At 32.2% G+C, this 23,478-nt stretch overlaps 1 protein-coding gene across 5 annotated transcripts in view; it reads left to right on the top strand.

Moving 5' to 3' along the window:
• Positions 1-23,478, top strand: part of LOC108359255 (ras-related and estrogen-regulated growth inhibitor-like protein) — a 110,677-nt gene that overhangs the window by 64,845 nt on the left and 22,354 nt on the right. For 2 of the 5 annotated variants that reach the window (XM_017611015.1, XM_017611012.1), the window contains exon 2: positions 20,620-20,700. In XM_017611015.1, coding sequence (XP_017466504.1) covers positions 20,634-20,700 — 67 coding nt within the window. In that variant the 5' untranslated portion in view covers positions 20,620-20,633. Of the gene's footprint in view, positions 1-8,945; positions 8,968-20,232; positions 20,254-20,328; positions 20,377-20,619; positions 20,701-23,478 lie in introns of those variants that run through there. The other 3 variants (XM_017611017.1, XM_017611016.1, XM_017611014.1) reach the window with 3 other exon arrangements.

Raw genomic sequence — 23,478 nt, forward strand, 5'->3', positions numbered from 1 at the left:
TAATTCATGTATTTATTGTGGTATTTTTTTTTTGTTTTTGGTTAAAATACAGATACAATTTTATTTATTTCATCAATGTTCAGTTTTACATGGAATAATTAGCGTTGAAGTGAAGAAATAAATTGTTTTTTTGCTTAATATTGCCTCACTGGATTTTTTATGCGGTTTTTTAGATTTTTTTTTTACATGGAGTATCTGAATTTATGCGGTTTTGGAAAATGCTGGAACGCATCCCCTGTTTTTGTATGAAAGTAAAGAACTTTTTATGCGGATTTTTTTTTATGCGGCTTTCTGAGGAACGCATGTACCGCATAAAAAAAACCTAAGTGTATATATATTTCATGATCCATTGATCGGATCTAAACCAGATATCAGTATGGGACCACCTCTAAGACACTGCCTTTCCGATGCAAAAAGAATTATCAAAATCGGTTGACGTGGTCCAAAGTTATGCGGTAACATACATAAAAAAAAATATATTCCGACGAACTGGAAGTCGGTTAAAAAGAAACAAAAATTAAATAAAAAAATATAAAAAAGCTCGCTGCCCGATGACTCGGACTCGAACTCGGATCTCTCAATTGACAGTCTAGTGCTTTTCTCACTCGGCCATTGCACTTGCTGGGGCAGCGTGAGCAAAATGGCATACATAAATCCATTGTTTCTTTTGCACTAAGCAAAAGTTATTTTCGAGTTCACTCGGATTCAGTGATAGCAATTTTTTCGTATACGTAGCAGGCATTCGAATTCGTAGATTTTCTACTACGGATTTCGTAATAGCCCTGATTAGCTCCATCCGGCTTTTTTTCAAAATTTTATTCAACTAAAGTAACTACATACATATATAAAGCCTTTGGAGTCACAAGGTATGCGCATTTTTTAAGTTTTTTTTATATTTTGTAAAAATATTTCTCTCTTCAACAAAAAAACAATAAGAGGTAAAAAACGCAAAAGCAAGAAAGAGCTTTTCAAAATTTACATATATATGTATTTGTTACGGGCAAAATCACTCTTTGTAAAACATGCTTCATTGGTCTTCAAGAGTTAATTTCGGTACATAAGAACCGCGATACCACATTGTCAAATACCGATATATCGAAGTAAATATTCGCGGGAAACCAGGGAGCTTGAATTTAATGTATCGAAATTTTAAAAATTCTCAATTTTTTGCTAAATATTGCCAGAAAAAAATCAACATAATCATAAATCAATATTTTTTATGATCATCATTCATTTAAAATTTTAAGTGTTTTTTTAATTTCTTTTACCCATTTTCAACACAAAAACGGAAAATTGTCTATTTGTTATTAAACACAACGACTTTAAGCTGGGTTAGGCAAGACTTAGACTTGACTTGACTTACCTAGAAACTTAGACGCGATTACTCAGCGTGTCACCTATTACCTTTTCTCTTAGTTTTGATTCTCAGCACTTGTATTTGTAAAAGTTTAATTTGTTTTTACACCAAAATTGATACAAATTTACCATTAAAATAAACGTATTTACGCGTATAAAATTGTGATTGTTTTTATTTTATTATCTGTCTTTATTTGAAAGTTTGCTTTTCGATTGTCAGATGAATTACATTTGTCCAACAAATTATATTGCACTTAGAAATTTTGCTTAGAAATCAAAAATCTATAGTCCTCCAAGTTTCTAAGTGAATTAGTTTTTTTGGGTAACTACCTACACGCGCTGTTCATTTGTCAGATATACAATTTTCAAGTCAAGTCAAGTCTAAGTCTTGCATAACTCAGCTTTTAGAATGCCGATCTGACTAGTCTGAGTCGTATGAACGAGAACTAAATTATTTAATATCACTCATACGACGCGGAGTTCTGGTTTCTAATGAATTACTTTGGCGTACTTTTTTCGTACGAATCGAAAACACTGTAATTTTAAAAGAAGCATTGCCAAGTGATTTAGTGGAAATCAACCTAATACTTTTTACTAAAAAGGAAACATATCGTCTCCCTCATGCCAAAAGCATAAATGTGCAAATTTACAAATTTTGAGTTATTGGATTTACTAAGAATACCTTGCGTACACCGAAACCACATATTTTATAACGTCAATTACATGAATGTTACATAAACTTTCAAACTTGATTTTCCAACATTTTAATTTTTATACATTCTTGTTTCTGGCATAAGGGGAACGATATGTACTGTACATATCGCTCGTTTAATAGTATAGAGATGTGATTCAAAATTTACATTTTTTGAGATTTCATCATACAATTACTAAGCTTGATAAGAGGCAACTAAACTGCCCAAAAACGGCGAATTGTGTTTTCCCTTAAACTTGAAATTTTGAAATGGTTCTCTATGTTATTAAAAGTGCGATATACGTACATAAGTGTGTTCATCCGTTTGTCAAAAATTGCAAATAAAATTCATATGGGGAAGGAAGTATTTACTGTGCTTTTTGCAGCAAATTGCAATAATGGTACTTCAGTCTTTGCAGGAAAGTAAATATAATATTTGTGAACATTTCTGGCACATCATATCAAAAATTACAATTTTTGAATTAATATAGTTAGGTAGAACATGTGCGGTATATCAGCCAACACAATACATGCATACATGCAATACATGCATACATGTAGTACAGATCTCTCGTTTTTTGGAAGAATAACAAAAAAGTTTTAAGTGAAGCATGCATAAAAAGCCACTGCCCCTTTGATGTTTCGTAAAATTTTCTATCTTGTAAATTTTATTCATTTCAACATTGCTGGCAAATATAACCAGAAAGCAATTAATCATTGTCCGTATGAATATTTGATTACAGTATTGTGCTCTTATTTAAATTTGATGATTATATTTGGTTATATTTATTTTTTTAATCTGTATGGTCAAGCGGAAAAATCTGTTAAAAAATTTTGCAGCCGCTTTTGCCGTTTTACTTTTTATTTGTTTGAGTTATGTCTTTCTTCCAGTGAACGAGAGGTATCTCTAGATAAATATTTCAGGAAGTACGAAATAAACTCCTGTTGCATCACGAACTTGTGAACGCAGATGCGCTGTTACCTACACACATACATACATATGTACCCAGTAGAAATCGGTTGTATGCATTCACGAAGAATGCTTGCTATATGAGTGAATTCGTGTGAACAATTCATGCGTAGTCATGAATTTCCACGAATAAATTCAAATTCTAGAGAATCGCAAGCGAATGTACGTTGTCATTATTTTAACATTTCTTGATAAATTTGAATTGGAATTTTTGTAATATTTTCAGTCTTGTACAAAAATTGTAGTGAACGAACGTGTTGTGCGATACTATTTTCAGCACAAACGGGCTATTACAAGATATGCATTTGCATACCTTTTTGTATGTCCCCGTATATTAAAATGTATCAAAGTAGCAGTTAAATATGGGGATACATATCTTGTAAGAATGCTTTAATACTGTTCCATTAATGCATTTTTGTATGTTTGAAACATTAATACAGCCATATGCATACAGCAGTAGTACAAGTGTATGGTTAGAGTACGCATACGCTCTGAGAAACCACGCGTGTTAAATGGAAATGAAGGTTCATTTATACTGACATGTATACACAGCAGCAAGCTCATGCCACCAACTGCAATATCGTATGCATAAAATTTCTACTGGGTACATAAATGAGATATGTATATGCACTTATTTGTCCTATTAAACTCGCGCGTGATACACTTTAATTGTATGTTGCCACATGCTTATTGCCACACGACGTTTATTGCATATTGCACGCTGCGCACTGTGTCCTGAACTTGAGCGTATGGCCGCACGCATCCAAATACAAATGTACACGCATTAGGCGGCGATTGTGAAGCTGTAGAATAGTACACGTGCGCCCAGCAGACAGATAACTTGATTACCGTTGTTATTGTATTAAATTTCTGTTCCAATGCTAAGCAACGGGCAATGGGATAACAATAAAGCCCCAGTGAGCGAGCTGCTATTAAATACAAATTGGCGTCATGCAATGGTAAATGCGACATAAGCCTAGGGTTGCCAACACGGTTGCCACATTTGGTCACTTGTGACCAAAATAGGTAACTTTTTGAGTGCTTGGTAACTTGGTATTTTTTTTTTATTTTGGTAACTTTTGGTAAGTTTGCGGGGTATAAAGTCAGAGTAAAAAAGTTGGATTAATTTGATAAATTGTACTGTGGTTGTGTGTGGCGGTGACAACACTACTGGAAACAACTGCATTGATCAGGCAACACAGCGCTCTGCAAAAATAACTAACCACATATCGAAAAAAAATTATCACTGGGCAGTCTACTCGTTAATCTATCACAGTGTGGGGCGCCTGTCACAGGTTCAATATTTATTGTGATATTTGAATCGTGTTCCATATTGATGGATTTCAAAATAGAGATGGATCGCGCGGAAATACTACGTATTCAATATTTATCGCGTCAGTATTTACAGGTTTTTGTGTCGAGAGGTTTAAAGTCCAATAGATGAAGCCTGGAAATCTTATCTTAATGTTATTTTATTGAAAATCATCTATACGTGTTATTATATGTATGGTGATACCACATCTAATTTGTTCGATATGCAACGCGAAATGCCGAGCCGTGAATTGATATAACGAAATATGCCAGACGTTCAAAACTTATTGGCAGATTTTTGATCCATACATATATATATAGGAAATGAAAAAAGGAGGTTTGAGCAGCAGTTTTTGCGGTGTATTTGGGCTCTTTAGCGCTTCGGTATATGCACTTAAGTCGATTTTTTTTAATAATTTTTCGTTCTGAGGCTAAGATCCCGTTCAAAAGCCAACAGCTTAAAGCGCGTTTTATGAAAAGTATATTTTTAAAGCATGTGTTGCAAAAATATTTATGTGTTCTTTTTTGTCTCACAAATTTTTGTTATATTCTTCTTTATACACGTACGTATACAGAGATTGAATAAAAATGTAACTATGTATATACGTATGTAAATGTATCTAGTTATTATATGAGGCTTTGAGCGCCACATTTCAAGAAAAGTTGAGGTGCACCTTAAAATGCATTACCAGATTCGAAACGGTAATAGCCCGGAGCACGCACGAGGTTTGTTTTTACAGTTTATTGTATAATAAAACGTTGTTTTTTACTTGGTAACTTTTAGGAAACCTTTTTTGTAAATTCTGGTAAGAAAAATGTTTGGCGTGTGGCAACCGTGATTGCCAACCGTACTATAATATATACTATTGTAGTATTTTTTGGGTATGCATACTATATACTGTTGGAAAAAAAATATAGTATGCAAAAATACTATATTTCTTCAATTATAAATATAAATATATTTCAGTCACTTGTAAGAAAGAAATGTTTTAAAATCGATGACATTTATACTGAAATATCAATATTAAAATAAATATACTTTAAAACAATGGGCGCACAGATCAAAAATGGCAACATTTTAAAAAATACTTGGAAAGATTTACCAAATTTACTTAAAATTATTTCGCTTATCCTTTCTATTCCTGCAACTTCGGCATTCACAGAAAGATTTTTTTTAATAAGATTTTGAAATGGTGAGATGAGAGAAATAAAGCGAATATCTCACTAATAAAAAATTAAATTTTCATTTACATTAATTTAAATATTGATAGCGATAAAGCATATGATACTTTCAAAGAAATATATATTTTTTTATAGAGGAAATGCATAAGAGAGAAAAACTATGCACACTTAAAAAGCATTTTTACTTTTTCTTTAAAAAAATACTATATATATTTGAAGTGTACTATATTTTTTCAGATTTTTTTGAAAAAGTACTATACATTTCTTAGAAAATGTTGGCAACCCTACATAACCCTGTAGTCAAATATACCAGTTATAAACTTCCTCACAACTAGTATGAACCGCATGCCTAACTAGTCAGCCAACTATTTTTTTCATGCAATCCACTGGTATTTTTAACATGGGGATGTTCTACTACAGTCTCATACTAGTTCAAAATAGACAGAAAAATACTGGACCGAAACCACTACTTTGGGACTCAAAAAATAAAACGAATTCATGAATATACAATAAAACCTTTTGATTGAGTACACTTTAAAATACTACACATTTTTATTTAGCAGTCTTAGATTTGCCAATAATTAGTGTTACATTTTTTGAGTATTAATTAAAAGGCAAAACAAACACATAAATATTTCGAACTTTCGAAGATAAATTTAAATGCATTTTTCATTAAATGCTACTAAAAGTAAATAATTCATGAGTTAAAATATATTCTTAATTTTTGTCTGTAGTTTGGCTTGTTGATTGATAATTGAAATTAATGAAATAATTATATTAATCGTGTAATTAAAAAAGTCAAAAATAATTGCAAATGATCAAAAATAACAAAATAGTCATGTAATTGAAATTAATGAATTAATTAACAATTTTCAATTAAATAATCATCATTAAAAAATTCTCATATTGGTATTTAATCATTGAACGGTTATCCAAAGACGTGCTTTAATTAATAATCATTATGATTATTTATTATTATTATACTTTAATTTCGAGATGGGCGGGATCGGGACTAAATATTTAGTCCCGTGCCCATCTCTATTCTGAAGTACGTCCTACAAAAGCCTTTCTGGAAGCTCTTCTTTGGGTAGCGCAAGCAAAAGCCCTTCAATTTGTGCCACTCCATACAAAAAAAGACGGAAAAAGGAATGACTTTCAGAAAGGCCTTCTGGAAGCCATTTTAGGTCCTAAAATTATCTACTGGGTAGAATCTATGACCCAAATAAACTAAACAGGAAAAAAGGTTAGAAAGAACGTTCCGTTTCGACTTCCGACTACTAATGCCAAAAAACTCAACCTTTTTTTAATACAAAAGTCTGCTAAAAATTAGTTGAGTGTCCGCATTGACCTTCATTAAAAAAGCCAGGAAAATTTGTCTAAATCAGGACAATTCCTGGAAAACAGGACGTCTGACAGCCCTAGTCTAGTTGTAAGCTCCATGATTTTCTTTTTGCAACAAGATCAGGATTGGACTACTAATCACGATAAAACAAGTAACTTACGGAATATACATATGCATGTATGTATAATAACTAGAACTAGTGAACCCGTACGGCGTTAAAACGCCCAAGATAGAATTTCAAAAACCTACAAACTATTCCCGATGCTAGTCAGGGTATCGTGCAGCCGTTTCGCATAGTCGGTTTTTAATATTACCAAATTTGAAATCACCCTGTAACGATAAAAAGTTTATAATTTCAAAAAATAAAACCTGTTCGCATACACACACAGGCCAAGGCCTTTAATTTGACCTCCGATATTTCAGAAATAAAGAGGCAGGTTGTACAATTTATTTTCGAGTGAACTTCTACATAGCTCAATTTGAGTTCGAAGCGAATTTGGTTTAAATTCAATCGGAAGTGAATTGCAGAACCTCCCTGAAAGCCTTTTCAAACCCATTTCGATGGATATCCATCCCTTAAAAATTAATTTAACTTATCAAATAATTTAAATGCAGATTATAAAACTCGTGGCAACCCACCTAAATATATTTCGGAAATAAAGCCTAATTCATTTAACTTTTCCATTAATTTGAACTTTTGAGCAGATGGTGACTCTCTTCAAACACCTAGAAACTATTTCTAATGTTCAAACTAAAGATTTCTTAACACTCTTTCGTTTGACGCCAATATATACACCCACATTTTAATACATATTTGAATTACGTAGTTGTCTTAATTTAATTTGACTTTAATTTTTTAAACAGAGCCCTCCTAAATACATTTCAGAAATAAAGCCTTTTCAAAATCATTTCGATGATACCATCTTTTAATAATTCATCCAACTTAAAAAATAATTTGAATATCACTTTATAAATACGTGGCAAGCCTCTTCAAACATTCTAAATATTCAAACTCAAGTTATCTTAACACCCTTCCGCTGCATATTTCAAATAACTTGAGTAAAAGTTAAGTAAACTCGAAATTTAAACAGGTGGAAACCCTCTTCAAAAGTAGTTAGATTCGCGCTAAGACATTTGCAAATATCCTTCGTCTAACATTGCGATACATACTTTAATTAACTGATGAATTGGGTTGAATTTTATTTTTTAAACCTGTGGCAACTCTGCTAAATATAGTTCAGAAATAAAGATTTTTAAAACCCATTCGATTGATACCCATATCTTATTAATACATTTAACTTGTATATAATTTTTAAACAGGTTGCTACCCTCCTCCAACACCTCAAAAATATTCTTAGTGTTCAAACTAAATACTTAATAACACTCTTTCGTTTGACATCCATATTTTGAAATTTCATATAACTTATGGATAAGTTAACTAAATTCGACATTTCAAACGAGTGGCAACCCTGTTCAAAATATTTTCAAACTACTACCTTCTGAACCCCTTTCGTTTGGCACTCATATGTTGAAACATATTTCTCACTACTAATTCCCTTAATTCAAATTGAATTAGATTTTTTAAATAGGTGGCAACCTTCTCAAAGTTAACTTAAGAAACAAAGATTTTCAAAGCAATTTCCATTGATACCCATTTTGTAGTAATTGATTTTTTAGATAATTTGAATATAATTTTTTAAAAGGTGGCAACTCTTTTCAAAAACGCAAAACCTTATTGCATATCTGTATCCCAAGCCTTTTAATTTTATACATCATTTTGGAAAGTCGAACGAACGGTGCGGATATAATGGCATTGATTACTAAATAGTTTGAATTTAATTTTTCAACAGGTGGCAACTCTGTTCGAAAAAAACAAAACCAGTTTGCACATCTGCAGGGCAAGCGCTTTAACACCACAGCTTTTGACACCACAGTCTTGAAAATCGAGCGAACGGTGCAGATCTTTTGTCCTGAACAAAAAAATCCCTTCGCGTATTATATATACAGATTTCGAAAGTAATTCGAACTTCGAAATATTGTAAAAGTTGTATTTTTATTTATCGTCGCGTTTGGAATATTTTGTCGCAAATGAAAGTATTGGAAATACGTATGTGTGTATGTATTTATATATATATATAAATATACTTATATTGTATATATATGTATACATACGTCCATGCACATAGTCGCTGAGAGAACTATTTGTTCCAATTTGTTGTATAAATCTTCCGTTTTTAATTTTTTCCAAGTGCTAAATCTTCGGCTCCCCTTAAATAATGATTTGTTTTCAATGTGGGCTTCACTTTTCCCGACAGTAAATTAAGTCAATTTTATTATTTGCTCTAAATACCAAAAATATAAACGACTATGCTAATGCCATAGCCCCAGTACTTTTTTTCTCAAATGATCAAACATTTAAAGCACAGAAAGCAATAGCAATTAACATTTATATGTGCTTTTTTATTTTGGTTTGGCAAATTTTAGAATGTGCGAACCGATTAACTAGGTCTGCTAATATATTTTGCTTCCCAGTTTTCTGATTTTTGGTAATATAAATTTGATCAGCAGTCGATGCACATTAATGTTGTTTTATATAGATAAATTATTCTTCTTACATATAGAAGTGTTGTTATAACATCGAAATATATTCCGAAAAGCCAACATTCCTCTTCTATTTTTAAAATTTTACGCGGCCCATTCGGCGCCTTTGTCATGTCGAATGCTTTCGATTCAGCTGGTGGAGCGTCAGCAGCGGCACTAGCAGTCATCAACTCCAAAGAATGTCGACATTGCGATCGGCGTCAGCAATAGCGTTGGTAGCACCACAATTTAAGTGGATTTGTCAACCTTAAATTTTCGAAAGATTAAAAAATAATAGCTTCTGCCGTTTTCTTGTGCACGCTTTTTGTATATTTCACTCTGTATTTGTATAGTTGTATTTGTATGATTGTATAATCAGTGACCGGACTTCTACCACATTGTGGTAGATCTGCCACTTTTTTGAGCAGCTACCACACAAGGTCTGAGATCTACTACATATTCGCGTTTTTGAGTAGTTTTATTTTTGTTCGACATAATTTTCTTAATTTTAAGAGCAAAAAATGTCCAACACTAAACACTATCAACAAAGCCGAATGGGAGAATGAAATAAACTGTAAAATAGTAAATTTGTTCAATAATCAATTTTTCGACAGGAACCGTGTATTCATTGTGTTAAGTTGCAAAATATATGATTTACAAAAAGAATTAATAGCGAAAATGTTAAAAAAACGGCGATTTTTGTGAAAGTATTAGCAAATTTCAGCGCATCTAAAGTTTCTAAGGCGATGTTTACTTTTACTTGAGAATTGTGCCACATTTGTTCGCAACATCGTGATGTGATAAAAAGAAAAGCTGGCAGCACTCCGCAAGGTTGCAGAAATCCCTCAAAATATGTTTGAAAAACATCTTGGTATGGAAGGAACTGCTTTACACTGTCAAGGGCGAAAATTGGCAAAACTCAACGCAATTTTTAGCAACTTTAATCACAAACTATATTATATTAAAATATATATTTTTTTCATTCTAATTAAAATGTTTGCAATTTAGGTGAAACCTTGCAGAATTTTTTTAAATTTTTGTACAAAGTTTGATCCAAAACCTGAGATCTACCAAATTTTTTTTAAATCTACCTCATATCTTTTCCAGATTCTACCACACAAATTTTTTTGAAAGTCCGATCACTGTGTACAATATGTATATTAAGGCAACCTCTATGCAGCTTAAATTTGTTACCAAAATCTTGGGTTTTTATCCAAAATGATTAATATTTGGGCCAGGGCGCTTGTACTTATACATTATATGCATGCTTTTACTATATCCATATATACCAAATAAGTGTGTATTTAAGAAAGACGAATATGAGAAAATCTCACGAGTTGTTACATTTTCCGGCACAAACGTGTTTTTGGTCGAAAATGGTGGTACACCTATCTTAGAAAATGAATTATCATCAGTTTTGTATAGAGAACAAGATTCAATCGCGAATTTGTATTTCAATTAAAACTTAAATAAATTACTAAACTAAACTAACTAAAAATTAGAAAATAATATTTCTCAGTCCCATAGAATTTGTTTTGATAACTTTTGATTTTGAAATTTTAGCAAAAGTCATTATAAACAATTTATGAGATTGAAAACGAAAAACTTGAAGCGCATTCAATACAAAGCATTAGATTTAATTGACAATAGTCAATCTACAAAACATAGACCTAAAATTTCTACAGCGAAAGTACAAATTTGAGATCGATTCTAAGCGGTCGTTATTCATATACCCACACACATTCATATATTACTCTTCATATCAATTCAGGTCTATTACATGCGCCCCACGTTTTTCATTTTCTAACTCATAAATTGTTTATTATGACTAGTCGATCTGCTTTCCAACGTGAAAGAATAATACTTTTTCTCCACTTCTTTACCCAACGCTTCCAAATACACGAAGAGGATTTGGTGGTGTCATTCGATGCGATCTCTTTATTCACCAACATACCGACACATCTGGCCATGAGAATTATAAGTGAAGAAAGATCTTAATATTGACATCAAATTAATTGTTGTTATTGTTGCTATAACAAGACAAAAAGACGCGGATATTATTTTCAGAACACTAAACAAATATCATCCCAAGCTGCAATTTACCATGGAATCAGAATCAAACATCTGTATACTATTCTTAGATGTCATGGTCCATCGAAAAAACGACTCCATTGCACTTGATTGGTACATAAAAACCCACTTCCTCTGGGCGCCTAACTATTTGTCTTCGCAACCCTTTAAGTATAAGTCCAACACAGCTAAAAATCGAATACACAAAATATTAACAATAAGCCACCAACGATTTAGGGAGACGAATATACGCAAAATAAAGAGAATTCTGTCCAGCAACAACTACCCACACCACCTAATACAAAGCCTAATCGAACAGGAAGTAACACAAAACAAAACGGCAACCACGAAAACAACAGACGGAACGAAGCAATATCATAGTGTGACGTACATTCCAAAGTTCTACCAACAACTTGACCACGAAATGAACACCAACAACCCTAATATAAAATTGGCATACCTAACCAACTGCACACAATCTTCGATTTTCCCGCAAACAAAAACACCAATTAAGCTCCACCAACAAAACAACGTGGTATATGAAATTACATGTAAAGGCAGCGAAAACGAAAACTGCAACACAGTTTACATAGGGGCAACTGAACGAGCATTATAGCTGAAATACAATGCCGGCGAACGGCGAACTCACAGCGAAATTCGCGCTGTCAAAATTAGAACACCCGCAAGCATATGAAATTGAACACAGCCAAAGCGAAATGCGAAGTTCGCTTGGCGGCGTTTCATGGCGATAGATTTATTTCTATCGCCCTGCTGGGCGATGACAGCTGTGCGTGCCAAAGGTGGCCGTATTTGTTTTTTGCTTTCAAAGTTTTAAAAGAAAACAACCTAACCTGCAAAAATCGTTGGACCATGTAGTCTATTTGTGGTAAATTGGAGTACTTACAAAAGTGTTCCTCTGTCATGCTGTATCGGACCAACTCGTGTCTCTGCGCCAGCTTATTGTTTGTTATCGGATCACTGCTCGTGTTTTAACGAAATGTCATTGAAGTTGAGCATTTGAATGCACATTTGCATGTCTGGCTGTAGCTGAACGTGTAGAGATNTTTGTCTTGGTTTTTATTAATTTCGAAAAAGCATTTGAGAAGTGAAGAACAAAAGCGTGTACAAACGAAAAAATATAACAACAATGCCATTGTTAATATGTTGGAGTAGTTTTGTGCTACTCTGATGTAATGCAGGGATGGAGTATATGGTCCTGCCCTAGGACATCGCAATGTTAATTGGACCATATTTTTTATATGAATTGTGGTTAATTTTGGAGTACTCCTTGATCCTTAGGGAGTACTCTTTACACGCATGCCTGGAGTATTCGCGATTTTTGCAGGGTAAACACGATTTTTTTTGTTGTTTGAAAAATATAGTTGTGGATTCGTTAAATCTGGCTTGAAACAAATTATTTATAATAATCTTTCTTTGTTTTACATTTATATTTGTTATCATTTCCTCATTTCTAAATATGGTTTAGTTTTTTCTAAATATGGTCACCCAAATTATAAAGGCGACCAAATGGGATCAGCTGTTTTCGCTCCCGCTCTAATTCTGTTTAAGTAGGCGAAATAGCTGGGCGAACGGTGAACGACAGCATTGCCCAATTCGGCGAAGTTTGCCGTTCGCCGGTATTGCATTTCAAGCATTAGGCGTTCGTCTTTCAGAGCACGAAGCTGACATAAAAAAAAAGAAAAACAGCATAGCATTAGCACAACACGTACTTACCAGTGGTCATACAGCTGGTCTAACTAATGCTAAAATACTGGGCAAGGAGAAAAGGGAACGGGCAAGATACACAATAGAGAGTTTACGGATACTACAGAAAAGGCACAAAACAATCACCAAGAAGGAGGACACGGACGATATCGGGGCTGTTTACATGTTATGTTTGTATAATTTATATTTAAAATAACCTTGTTTTTCCTGTTATTCTCGATATTTGCAATAAAGAATCGCCCTTGATGATGCTGAGGTAGTTACCTAAACGTTGGGCAAAGTGGAGAAAAAGTATTTTTTCGCACATTGGAATGTAGATCGACCAGCCTACAACAATAATCACACATAACAAAAAACTGGATCAAAAGCTTACAAAGATATGTTATAATGACTTTTGCTAAAATTTAAAAGTTATCAAAACAAATTCCCTGGGACTGAGAAATATTATTTTCTAATTTTTAGTCCATTTATAAAAGCGTGGTATATTAAAAAGTTTATTTTTTGGCGCAATATTTAACTTCTTCTACCGGGCCAACATCTACCTCTAGAGTCTTCTAATTGTATGTTTTTGATATGATACCTACGACAAGGTTGATATCTAGACTAAGTTGCCATAAATACATTTGCTATATTTATACTATAAATGGTGGTCTGGACATACAACATTGCAAGTTGATAAAAGTGTTGTAAAATAAAAATAGTCACTCATGCCCATATACCCATTGCGTATGTATCGTATACGCCCTGTAGTGCCATATGCACGCATCTAACACGTTTACTTGCACGCCTTAACTTAAAAGTTATATTATTTAAAAGTATTTAAATACTGACGTGCAAGATTTTAACACAGTATTTCTTATGAACATTTATATTACTTTCTTCAAGTAAATAACAATTTTAGAGTGTGCCAATAAAAATTGTAAAAATGCAATTTTAGTTTCTCAAATCTGAATAAAAAATATAAGCACATAACCAGATAACCTGATTACCATGCAAGTGTGAACAACCCAAATGTAATTTTTATTATTTGGTGGCACACTAGTTTTATTCGTTTGAACAAGATTTTCACCGTTTAATTTTAAAATTTTTAAGTATCTTAAGTTATTGAATTAAAAAAATCGTAAAATTTCTAAAATTGCAATATAGCTACGACAGATATTCTGCATGCTGCCATATTTTTTTTAATTTCGTGGTACACGCTTGAAACTTTGCAGATATGTTGTATTTGCCACCAACGTCCATTGCTTCCACCAACGTCCATTGAAAACTTTCCAAAGTTATTAAAGAAAACAATTATGACTTTTTTCAAGTGACACATATATATGTATATTTACATATGTTTACATGTGGATTTTTAGTATTTATTTAAGGGACACTGTTTCGGTTTTCCATCGATTGTTTAATCTAAAATCTTACTTATGCCGAATTTCCACTAGGCATTGAAATGACAAAAAATGTATGCCATTTAAAAAAATGCCATGTGTAAATGAACTTAATGATTATTTCTTTAACGTAATGACACGATTATTTTTTAATGCCCAACTTTGTCATTTGTAATTTTTGCCATTTAATGCCTAGTGGAAATCCAGCATTATTCATTTTTTTCTTTCCAAATTGTTTGTTTTACTGTTAATGCAAAAGGACTGCATACAAACATACATTGCAAAGAAAATAAACCTTGTAACTATATTTGTATTCTTTTTTTGTTATACATTATTATACCGGGTTCCTCGGATGCTCGTTATTTAGATCTATTACCGACTTCTGGTTTCGACCGGAAGTGGGTTATACTGACCGGAAGACAATTTTTTTTTAAATTTCACATTCATGTTTTTACTACTGATCCAGAGTCTGAGGATAAAAAAACTTACCTTTTTAACTTTTTTCTCTAAATGACCTTCTGACTTCAAATCGGCCTGGACTGCTTAAATGAGCTTAAAGTTTTTATAGGAAAACCAAAAAATACGAACTGCTAAGTTGGGGAGGCTCTATATTTTGGTCGTATCACCGACTTCCGGTTTCGACCGGAAGTGCCCGGTCAGGACACCCTGTATATTATTACACCGTGCGACAAAAACAAAAAACAAAATTCAAAACACACGAAAGAATTGATATACTCACGAAGCTATGTGCCAAATATAGTAAAACTGCGTTTTTAGTTTTTCACTCTGACGTCAGGATTTTTTTTCAAAGGACTTTGAATTTTTAAAGATACATATAATTAAAAAAATTATATGAAAAATTCTGTGCAATGTTGAATTAATTGCACTAGAAAAATTCAACTTTGATTACAAAAGTCAAAAGTACTCTATTTTGATTGAAGTTATTCCCTGAGCTATTCCTAATTTTTTATCGTTCTTTGATTCTGTTCTTCACCATAAATATGTTCACACATATACACTATTCTTTAGTTCATCGCTCAAAGAAATTTCATGTTTAACGAATTTATGTATTTAGGCTTTTTCGAAAAAAGAAAATGACTCTACTGTTATTTTAATGCACTCAATTCGTGTAGAATGAGCGTTGGCTTTTGGGAGATATAGCCAAAGGCTAATATAGAAAAGGTTTACATACAGACTATAATGGCGTTTTCGTTTCTACTAAAAAATGTTGCCCTTTCATTGCCCTATTGGAACAAACGCTAAAGACAGGGCAATTAAAATGCAAAACTTTTTGTAGAAACGGAAACGCCATTAGTATTGCTGCTCCATTTTCATACTAAATATGATTCCATTATGCATACTTATGTGCATATATGCTTATATGGTAGGCATGCACTTAAATGAATATTCAATTTAACCACATGTTTATGGTAAACATTTTTTAAAAACTATCCATTAAAAAAAAAATCTTTTGGATTTATGTATGTATACTAGACTGCATCACTCCCCATACAAAAAAAAATTGGTACCGTTTCTCCATTGGAATTACAAAATTTATTATATTTTAAGACGTCCACCAAAATATTTCGGAAAAATATTAAGATTTAAGCGAGCTGGACCGATTTGATAATACCTCCAAAAATGGAGTTTTTTATGAATAGAAATAGTTTCTTAAAGGTGTTTCTTGAAAAAATCCCCTCAAATGACAAAGCGGTTTAAGCTTAAAAAATGTACATAAAAATATTTAAAAAAAAATTTAACGGAATCGTAATAATGAGATTTTTGATGCTGTTTTTTAACTTTTTTCAAAGATAGGTATAAGAAAAGCTTGAATAACTGAACTTAAACACTTCCGATTTAGACTTGTGAGGCATCATTGGAAAGGTATATTCTAACCCTTTTTATTTCTTTGCTAATAAGCACATTCAAAGGATGAAAGAGAAAGGTAGGATGAACGAACATCATTCAAAGTTGAACCTTGATGTGTTGGTATTTGTAAAAAAAAAAAAATGGGACACGAATGACTTTTTTGAACACAAGTAAAAATAGTGGGAAAATAACTTTCTACCGAGATCCCATAAGTCTAAATCAGAATAGTTTTGGCCCAGTTATTTAAGTTTTTCGTAAATCAATATTTAAAGAGTAAAAAAACAGCATCAAAAATCTCATTATTACGATTCCGTTGAAAAGCTTTTTTTTAAATATTTTTATGCAGATTTTTTAAGCCTAATCTCTTTTGTCATCTGAGGGGACTTTTTTCAAAAAGTTCTTTAAGAAACTATTTTTATTGATAAAAAAACTCCATTTTTGAATGTATTTTCAAATCGGTCCAGCTCGCTTAAATCTTAATATTTTTCCGAAACATTTTGGTGGACGTCTTAAAATATAATAAATTCTTTAATCCTGGCGGAAAACCCGCAACTTTTTTTTGGTGAATGTATATTCATACATTAGACTGCATCATCAAAAAAAAGTTGCGGGTTTTCCGCCGGAATCACAAAATTTATAATATTTTAAGACGTTCACCTAAATATTAGGGAAAAATATTAAGATTTAAGTGAGCTGGACCGATTTGAAAATACCTCCCAAAATGGAGTTTTTTATGAATGAAAATAGTTTCTTAAAGAACTTTTTGAAAAAGTCCCCTCAGATGACAAATTAGATTAAGCTTAAAAAATCTGCATAAAAATATTTGAAAATCTTTTCAACAGAATCGTAAGAATGAGATTTTTGATGCGGTTTTTTTACTTCTTTTAAAGATTGGTTAACGAAAAACTTGAATAACTGTTTCAAAAATTGTCTGATTTAGACATATGGGATCTCAGTAGAAAGGTATTTTCACACTGTTTTTATTTCTGGCCAAAAAAACGTCATTCGTGTCCCATTTTATTTTTTCGAATACCAACACATCTTAATTCAACTTTGAATGACATTCGTTCATCCTACCTTTCTCTTCCATCCTTTGAATGAGTTTATTAGCAAAGAAATAAAATGGGTGAGAAAATACCTTACCAATGACATCTCTCATGTCTAAATCGGAAGAGTTTAGGTTCAGTTATTCAAGTTTATCCTATACTAATCTTTGAAAAAAGTTAAAAAACAGCATCAAAAATCTCATCATACGATTCCGTTAATTTTTTTTTTTTTTAATTTGTTTTAATATTTTAAGCTTAAACCGTTTTGTCATTTGATGGGATTTTAAAAAAAAAAAATCTTTAAGAAACTATTTTTATTCATAAAAAACTCCATTTTTGGAGGTATTTAGAAATTGGTCCAGCTCACTTAAATCTTATTTTTTCAAAATATTTTTGTGGACGTCTTAAAATATAATAGATTTTATAATTACAATGGAAAAATAGTACCGATTTTTTTTTATATTGGGAGTGATGCAGTCTAATATACATATGTATTTGTATAAATGTCTATGTCTCTTATTGAGTCTCCATAAACGCCGAATCGTTTGCATTGCACATATGAATATGCGCAACTAAGTAAACCGCAAATGTATTTTTATTTTAAATATTTTGTGTTCAAGAACTTCGCATTTTCAAAACAAAACAATTATGTAGGCACATATGTATCTATATCTTAATTGTTCAAGTATATACCTACATATTGGATGTAAATATATATGTATGTACATACTTACATATACATAAATATATGTATTCTTGTGTGTAAATTCAAAAACACATTTCGTATATACATGTCATACATGCGTTTCTAAAGTCCACATGTGGGCTTTACACAAATATTCCTAATGAATAAAACTACTACTATACATACATATTTGGAAAATGTTAACAAGACTTACAACATTTATATGTGTACGTCTGTATTGTGTCTATATGAACTTATGTATCTATTTGCATAATTATGTATGTTTATATGACGGAATTTTTTTTGTTTGCAATTCCTTGAAGCAAATTTTCGAATTTAAGGCCTGTATGCAGCTCTCCAGAAAAGCAAAACCTCCATATAAAATGACGTACAAGAAATGGCTAAGAAATTTTCTTGAGTCAAATTTCCTTAAGGCAGTACGCAGTTCTTAAGAAATTTACTACGCTTTCTACTACGGTTTTCTAAAGGTTTTTTGTGAAAAAAGAGCACAAGGCAACCCAGGTTTGCAACAGAAATATATGCCCGTTCCATTATTTCTTGAGGAAAGAGTGAGGCAACAGGCTGTGAAGTATCAAAAATGTCAAAATTCCTTGGACACACACACGAAATAATGGCAATTTTTTCTTGACCGTTTTCTTGAGAGCTGCATACAGGGCTTTATGAGCCATTCATTGTTTTCGTTATTAAGCAACATGAAGAAAAGATGGTTGCCATATCCATTAATCTCATCTACATATATGTATGTACATATATAATTTAACTATATGTTTTTATACTGCACTCAACTTGACAAACGGCAATTTTCAATGTTATCGAAAAAACATGAATCGCATTTTGTGCCATGAAATCCTCATGTATGTAGTACATATTTATCCTTAGTGTACACCGCGTGGCAGGACGTCATGTCTCAGGAAAAATCAAGCATCTAATATAAGATGGGGGTTGGTGGCCCATAGTACCTAACGCAGAATTACAAAGAAGAAATTTATCCATAGAATTCCAAATCTCCCAAAAAAAATGTCCATTAGGAAGTCTCAAAGCATAAAGAAGTTAGGAATTTTTGAAAATACACTTAAAACGAAATGAAAATAAGCTACCATTGAAAAATAAAACTGTCTGTAAATTGGATGAAGCATTTGCAAAACGCATTTTTCAGTTACTTTTTGATTGTACATGTCCACTTAATAGTATAATCTCGGTTAGTTATTTTATTTTAGCTGTTATAAATTTTGATGGAGGGCAAAGGTTATAGTCTATATAAAAGTAACAGTTGTTGTAGTTATACTTTCCGGCAGTATCTTAAAGCTTAAACAGACGGCAGCGTTGATCCGGACTTAATCCGGATCAACTGCAGTTAATTCCCGAGTTGATCCGGATCAACGCTGCCGTCTATTTATGTTTTTACTCAACAACTAAGTATTCGAATTGGCCTATCAACCATTTCGCTATCGCGGTCGTCGTTTAAATCTGTTTAATTAAAAAATGAGAGCATAAAGAAAAGTTGATTCCGACTTGCATTTTTAACAACTAGAATTTTTTTATAATCTTCATTCGTAGAACATATGTACATACATACATAGATACATGCTTACTCAGATTCCATTTGCTTTAGTTATGTCATGTTCGCAAACATTTTGCATTTCTACAGGGTGTGCATCTATTTTCATATATCTACAAACACATTTATGTACATAAGTAAGTAAACAAACAATAATAACGCTATAAAAATTCCTTCTAAATTCCTTAGTCGTTGCCATAAGCAACAAGTATCAGACTATCCCTTAGCTGTTTACAAGCCCCATCTCTTGCATACGCCAACGAAGTCAACTTGGTTCTTAAGAAGTCACGAAAACACGTAGATAGAGTATAAGTATGTACATATAAAAAGATAATGAACAACGATAACATCTCGTCATACTCGTACTATGTATTTGCGTAATCATATAACTCTTTATTTTAAACTTGATATATAAGCATTTCAAAGTGCTGGTGATTTTGCACAACGTACACGCATGTTTATTTTGTATGTAGCTAGGGAAATACAGCGCTGACCATTTATCAGTCAGGAGTCTGATTATATATATATACATATATATATATGTATGTATGTAGTATGTACATCTTCTTTTCACATCGTTACATCATGGTACATAAATGCATTTGTTTTTATGTACGAATTTATAAAGTTATGTATTTAAGTACGTATGTACGTATATACATATGTGCATATTGTATTTGTTAACATATCTCTTCGCCATGAATGCACATAAAGGCATCTGATTTAATCTGATTTTTTTCGCTTTTAAAAGTTATTTCTGAACAATGTATGCACATACATACATATATAATCGTATTACCGGTACACTAATTTCTTTCTTTGTGATTTCAGTTAGAAAAACCAAGATGAGAGCAGAGGATCTACCACGTGTGCGCATCGCAGTAATTGGAAATGCGGATGTGGGAAAATCAGGTGCGTAATTCATAAGGCTTTTTTACATAGTTAATTATTTAAATACCGAAATGAATTCAGAGTTAAACAAAGGCAAAGATTCTGTAATCAGTCATACAGAACACTTGAACTTTAGAGTCAATGTCAAGAAATCGTCACAACTGCCGGTAAAGTATGAAAAGTTGGTATTAAATCCTTAATTTATAAATCGTAAACAACTCAAAATACCGTAAATAACTCTAGAGTAAATTCTTCATCTTTTTGCGTCATTCTAAAAATGCATTCGTCACCGAATTAAATTATACGAGTGAATTTTATAAGTTTACGGTTTTTATTGAAGGCATAGTAAAAATTTATATAACAAAGTATCTAAATACATTGTGGTTGTTCACATTTGTCTGGTTATCTGGTTATGTGGTTATATTTTTTATTCAGTTTACAACAATAAGATACACTACAGAAGAATAATTTTTAACCAGATAACCTGATAATCAGGCAAGTGTGATCGGAAAAATATTAAGATTTAAGTGAGCTGGACCGATTTGAAAATACCTCCAAAAATGGAGTTTATAGTTAAAAAAAATTTTTGATGCTGTTTTTTAACTTTTTTTCAAAGATTGGTAGAGGAAAAACTTGAATAACTGAACCTAAACTCTTCCGATTTAGGCTTAAGAGGTGTCATTGGAAAGGTATTTTCTCACCCTTTCTTTGCTAATAAACTCATTCAAAGGATGGAAGAGAAAGGTAGGATGAACGAACGTCATTCAAAGTTGAATTAAGATGTGTTGGTATTCGAAAAAAACAAGATGGGACACGAATGAGGTTTTTTGGGCCAGAAATAAAAACAGTATGAAAATACCTTTCTACTGAGATCCCATAATTCTAATTCAGAATAGTTTTGGCCCAAATATTCAAGTTTTTCCTAAAACAATTTTTGAGAAAAGTAAAAAAACAGCATCAAAAATCTCATTCTTACGATTCCGTTGAAAATATTTTTAAATATTTTTATGCAGATCTTTTAAGCTTAATCTAATTTGTCATCTGAGGGGATCTTTTTCAAAAAGTTCTTTAAGAAACTATTTTTATTCATATTCATTTTTGGAGGTATTTTTAAATCGGTCCAGCTCGCTTAAATCTTAATATTTTTCCGAAATATTTTGGTGGACGTCTTAAAATATAATAAATTTTGTAATCCCGGCGGAAAAACCGCAACTTTTTTTGGTGATGCAGTCTAATGTACATACATATGTACTTATGTACCCTGCACCAAATCAAACTGGTTCCGAACTTGCGCTGAGCTAGCCTGAAAAGGGACAGTACTGGTTCTTCGTCTATCCCAACTCAATGCTTTCAACTGTCTTTTTTAACATGGCGATGTCCTACGAAGTGGCAATTGTCGCCCTCTGCAGAACTTTTGAACTTGTTCTGAGCTGACTTTGGCTTAGATGGTTCTAAGACAGTTCATATAACAACAGTTCCTAGATAGTTCAAAAAGGGTCATCTCCGGGCTAGAACAAATGTGGTTAGTTTTGAGCAGGTTCTAAGAAGTACAGTATAGAGCCTTTTCTTTAAATACTGTTAATAAGCACGCATAAAATTTTGTAAATAAAAAATTCTTCGTTTCATGATTATTGAGCTATTTGTTTTGAACTAACTTACTTTTTGAGGCAAACTGCGCTTTAAAATTAAGAACATAAATTGTCAGTTATTCCTTCATTTTCTAAAACCGTTATTCTTAAAAATAATTTATATTTGTTACGTATANTTTTTTTAAATCTGATTAAAAAGTCGAAAATTTTGATGACAAATCGTTAAATTTTCCTTTGTTTTGCATAAAGCTTGAAAACACGGTTTATATGATTTTGTTTTAAGCATGATCAATTTTTTTTATAAAATAATAACAAACAAATTTTAACTCTCAATATTTTGTGAATATTTAAAAAATAAATGGCGTACGCAGACTTTTGCTGTTAAGTGTAACTTAACCAAATTTTATGGTTATATTTTGCTATTAGTTTTAGGGTCTAAAAAAATCGAAAGAATATAGTATAGTACATTTGTGCATCTTTTGTCAGCTTTCGCATGACCAGCATAACATTGATGACAGCGCAACTAGCAACATATGAGTTTCAACCGTCCAGCTCTGCATCCCTTTTGCAGTAGTTCAGAGACAGTTCTGAAATTTGTAGGGCGGAACTAGCGCTTTACCAGACTGTTTTGCCGCAGGGTATATAGACATGAAAATTAACCCTAAATTGAAATTCCTCGCGTTAAGTGTCATCGAACTTGCCCAAAAACCTTGTTTTCGAATAATTTGATGAAATCAAAGCGGATGAAAATACTTAAACATCTCAATCAATCCTATTGCAAATTGTTAATGTCGAATCGTATACATACTTATGTATGTATATGCATTTAACAATAAAAAGCAGCGGACAGTAAAAAGCAGCCAAACACTTTTCAATATCGAGTGCGCAGATCTAAACATTTATTTTAAAAGACTTGCCAATCGCTACGTCTTTATCCTTGACTTCGCGCATTAAAGGTCAAAAAAATATTTAAGTTCGTATGCAAATACTGGTACACAATCCCAGCAACCATTTGGGTCAGAACAGCAAAAAATAAGACTCCGAAAGTAGGCATTATGAGGCCAATAAGAGTCGGTTAAGAGCCTCAAAAAGAGTTCAAAATGAGCCGTATATGAGGCCAATAAGAGTTCAATATGAGGCTCATTTGATGTATGAATTTAAGCTCATGTAAGTAGACCTTTGCAGGAAGGGAAACACCCTTATATCGGAC

This window comes from Rhagoletis zephyria, unplaced genomic scaffold (genome assembly GCF_001687245.7).
Source record: "Rhagoletis zephyria isolate East Lansing unplaced genomic scaffold, Rhagoletis_zephyria_1.1 Rzeph_scaffold_00367, whole genome shotgun sequence".
NCBI classification, from domain to species: domain Eukaryota; kingdom Metazoa; phylum Arthropoda; class Insecta; order Diptera; family Tephritidae; genus Rhagoletis; species Rhagoletis zephyria.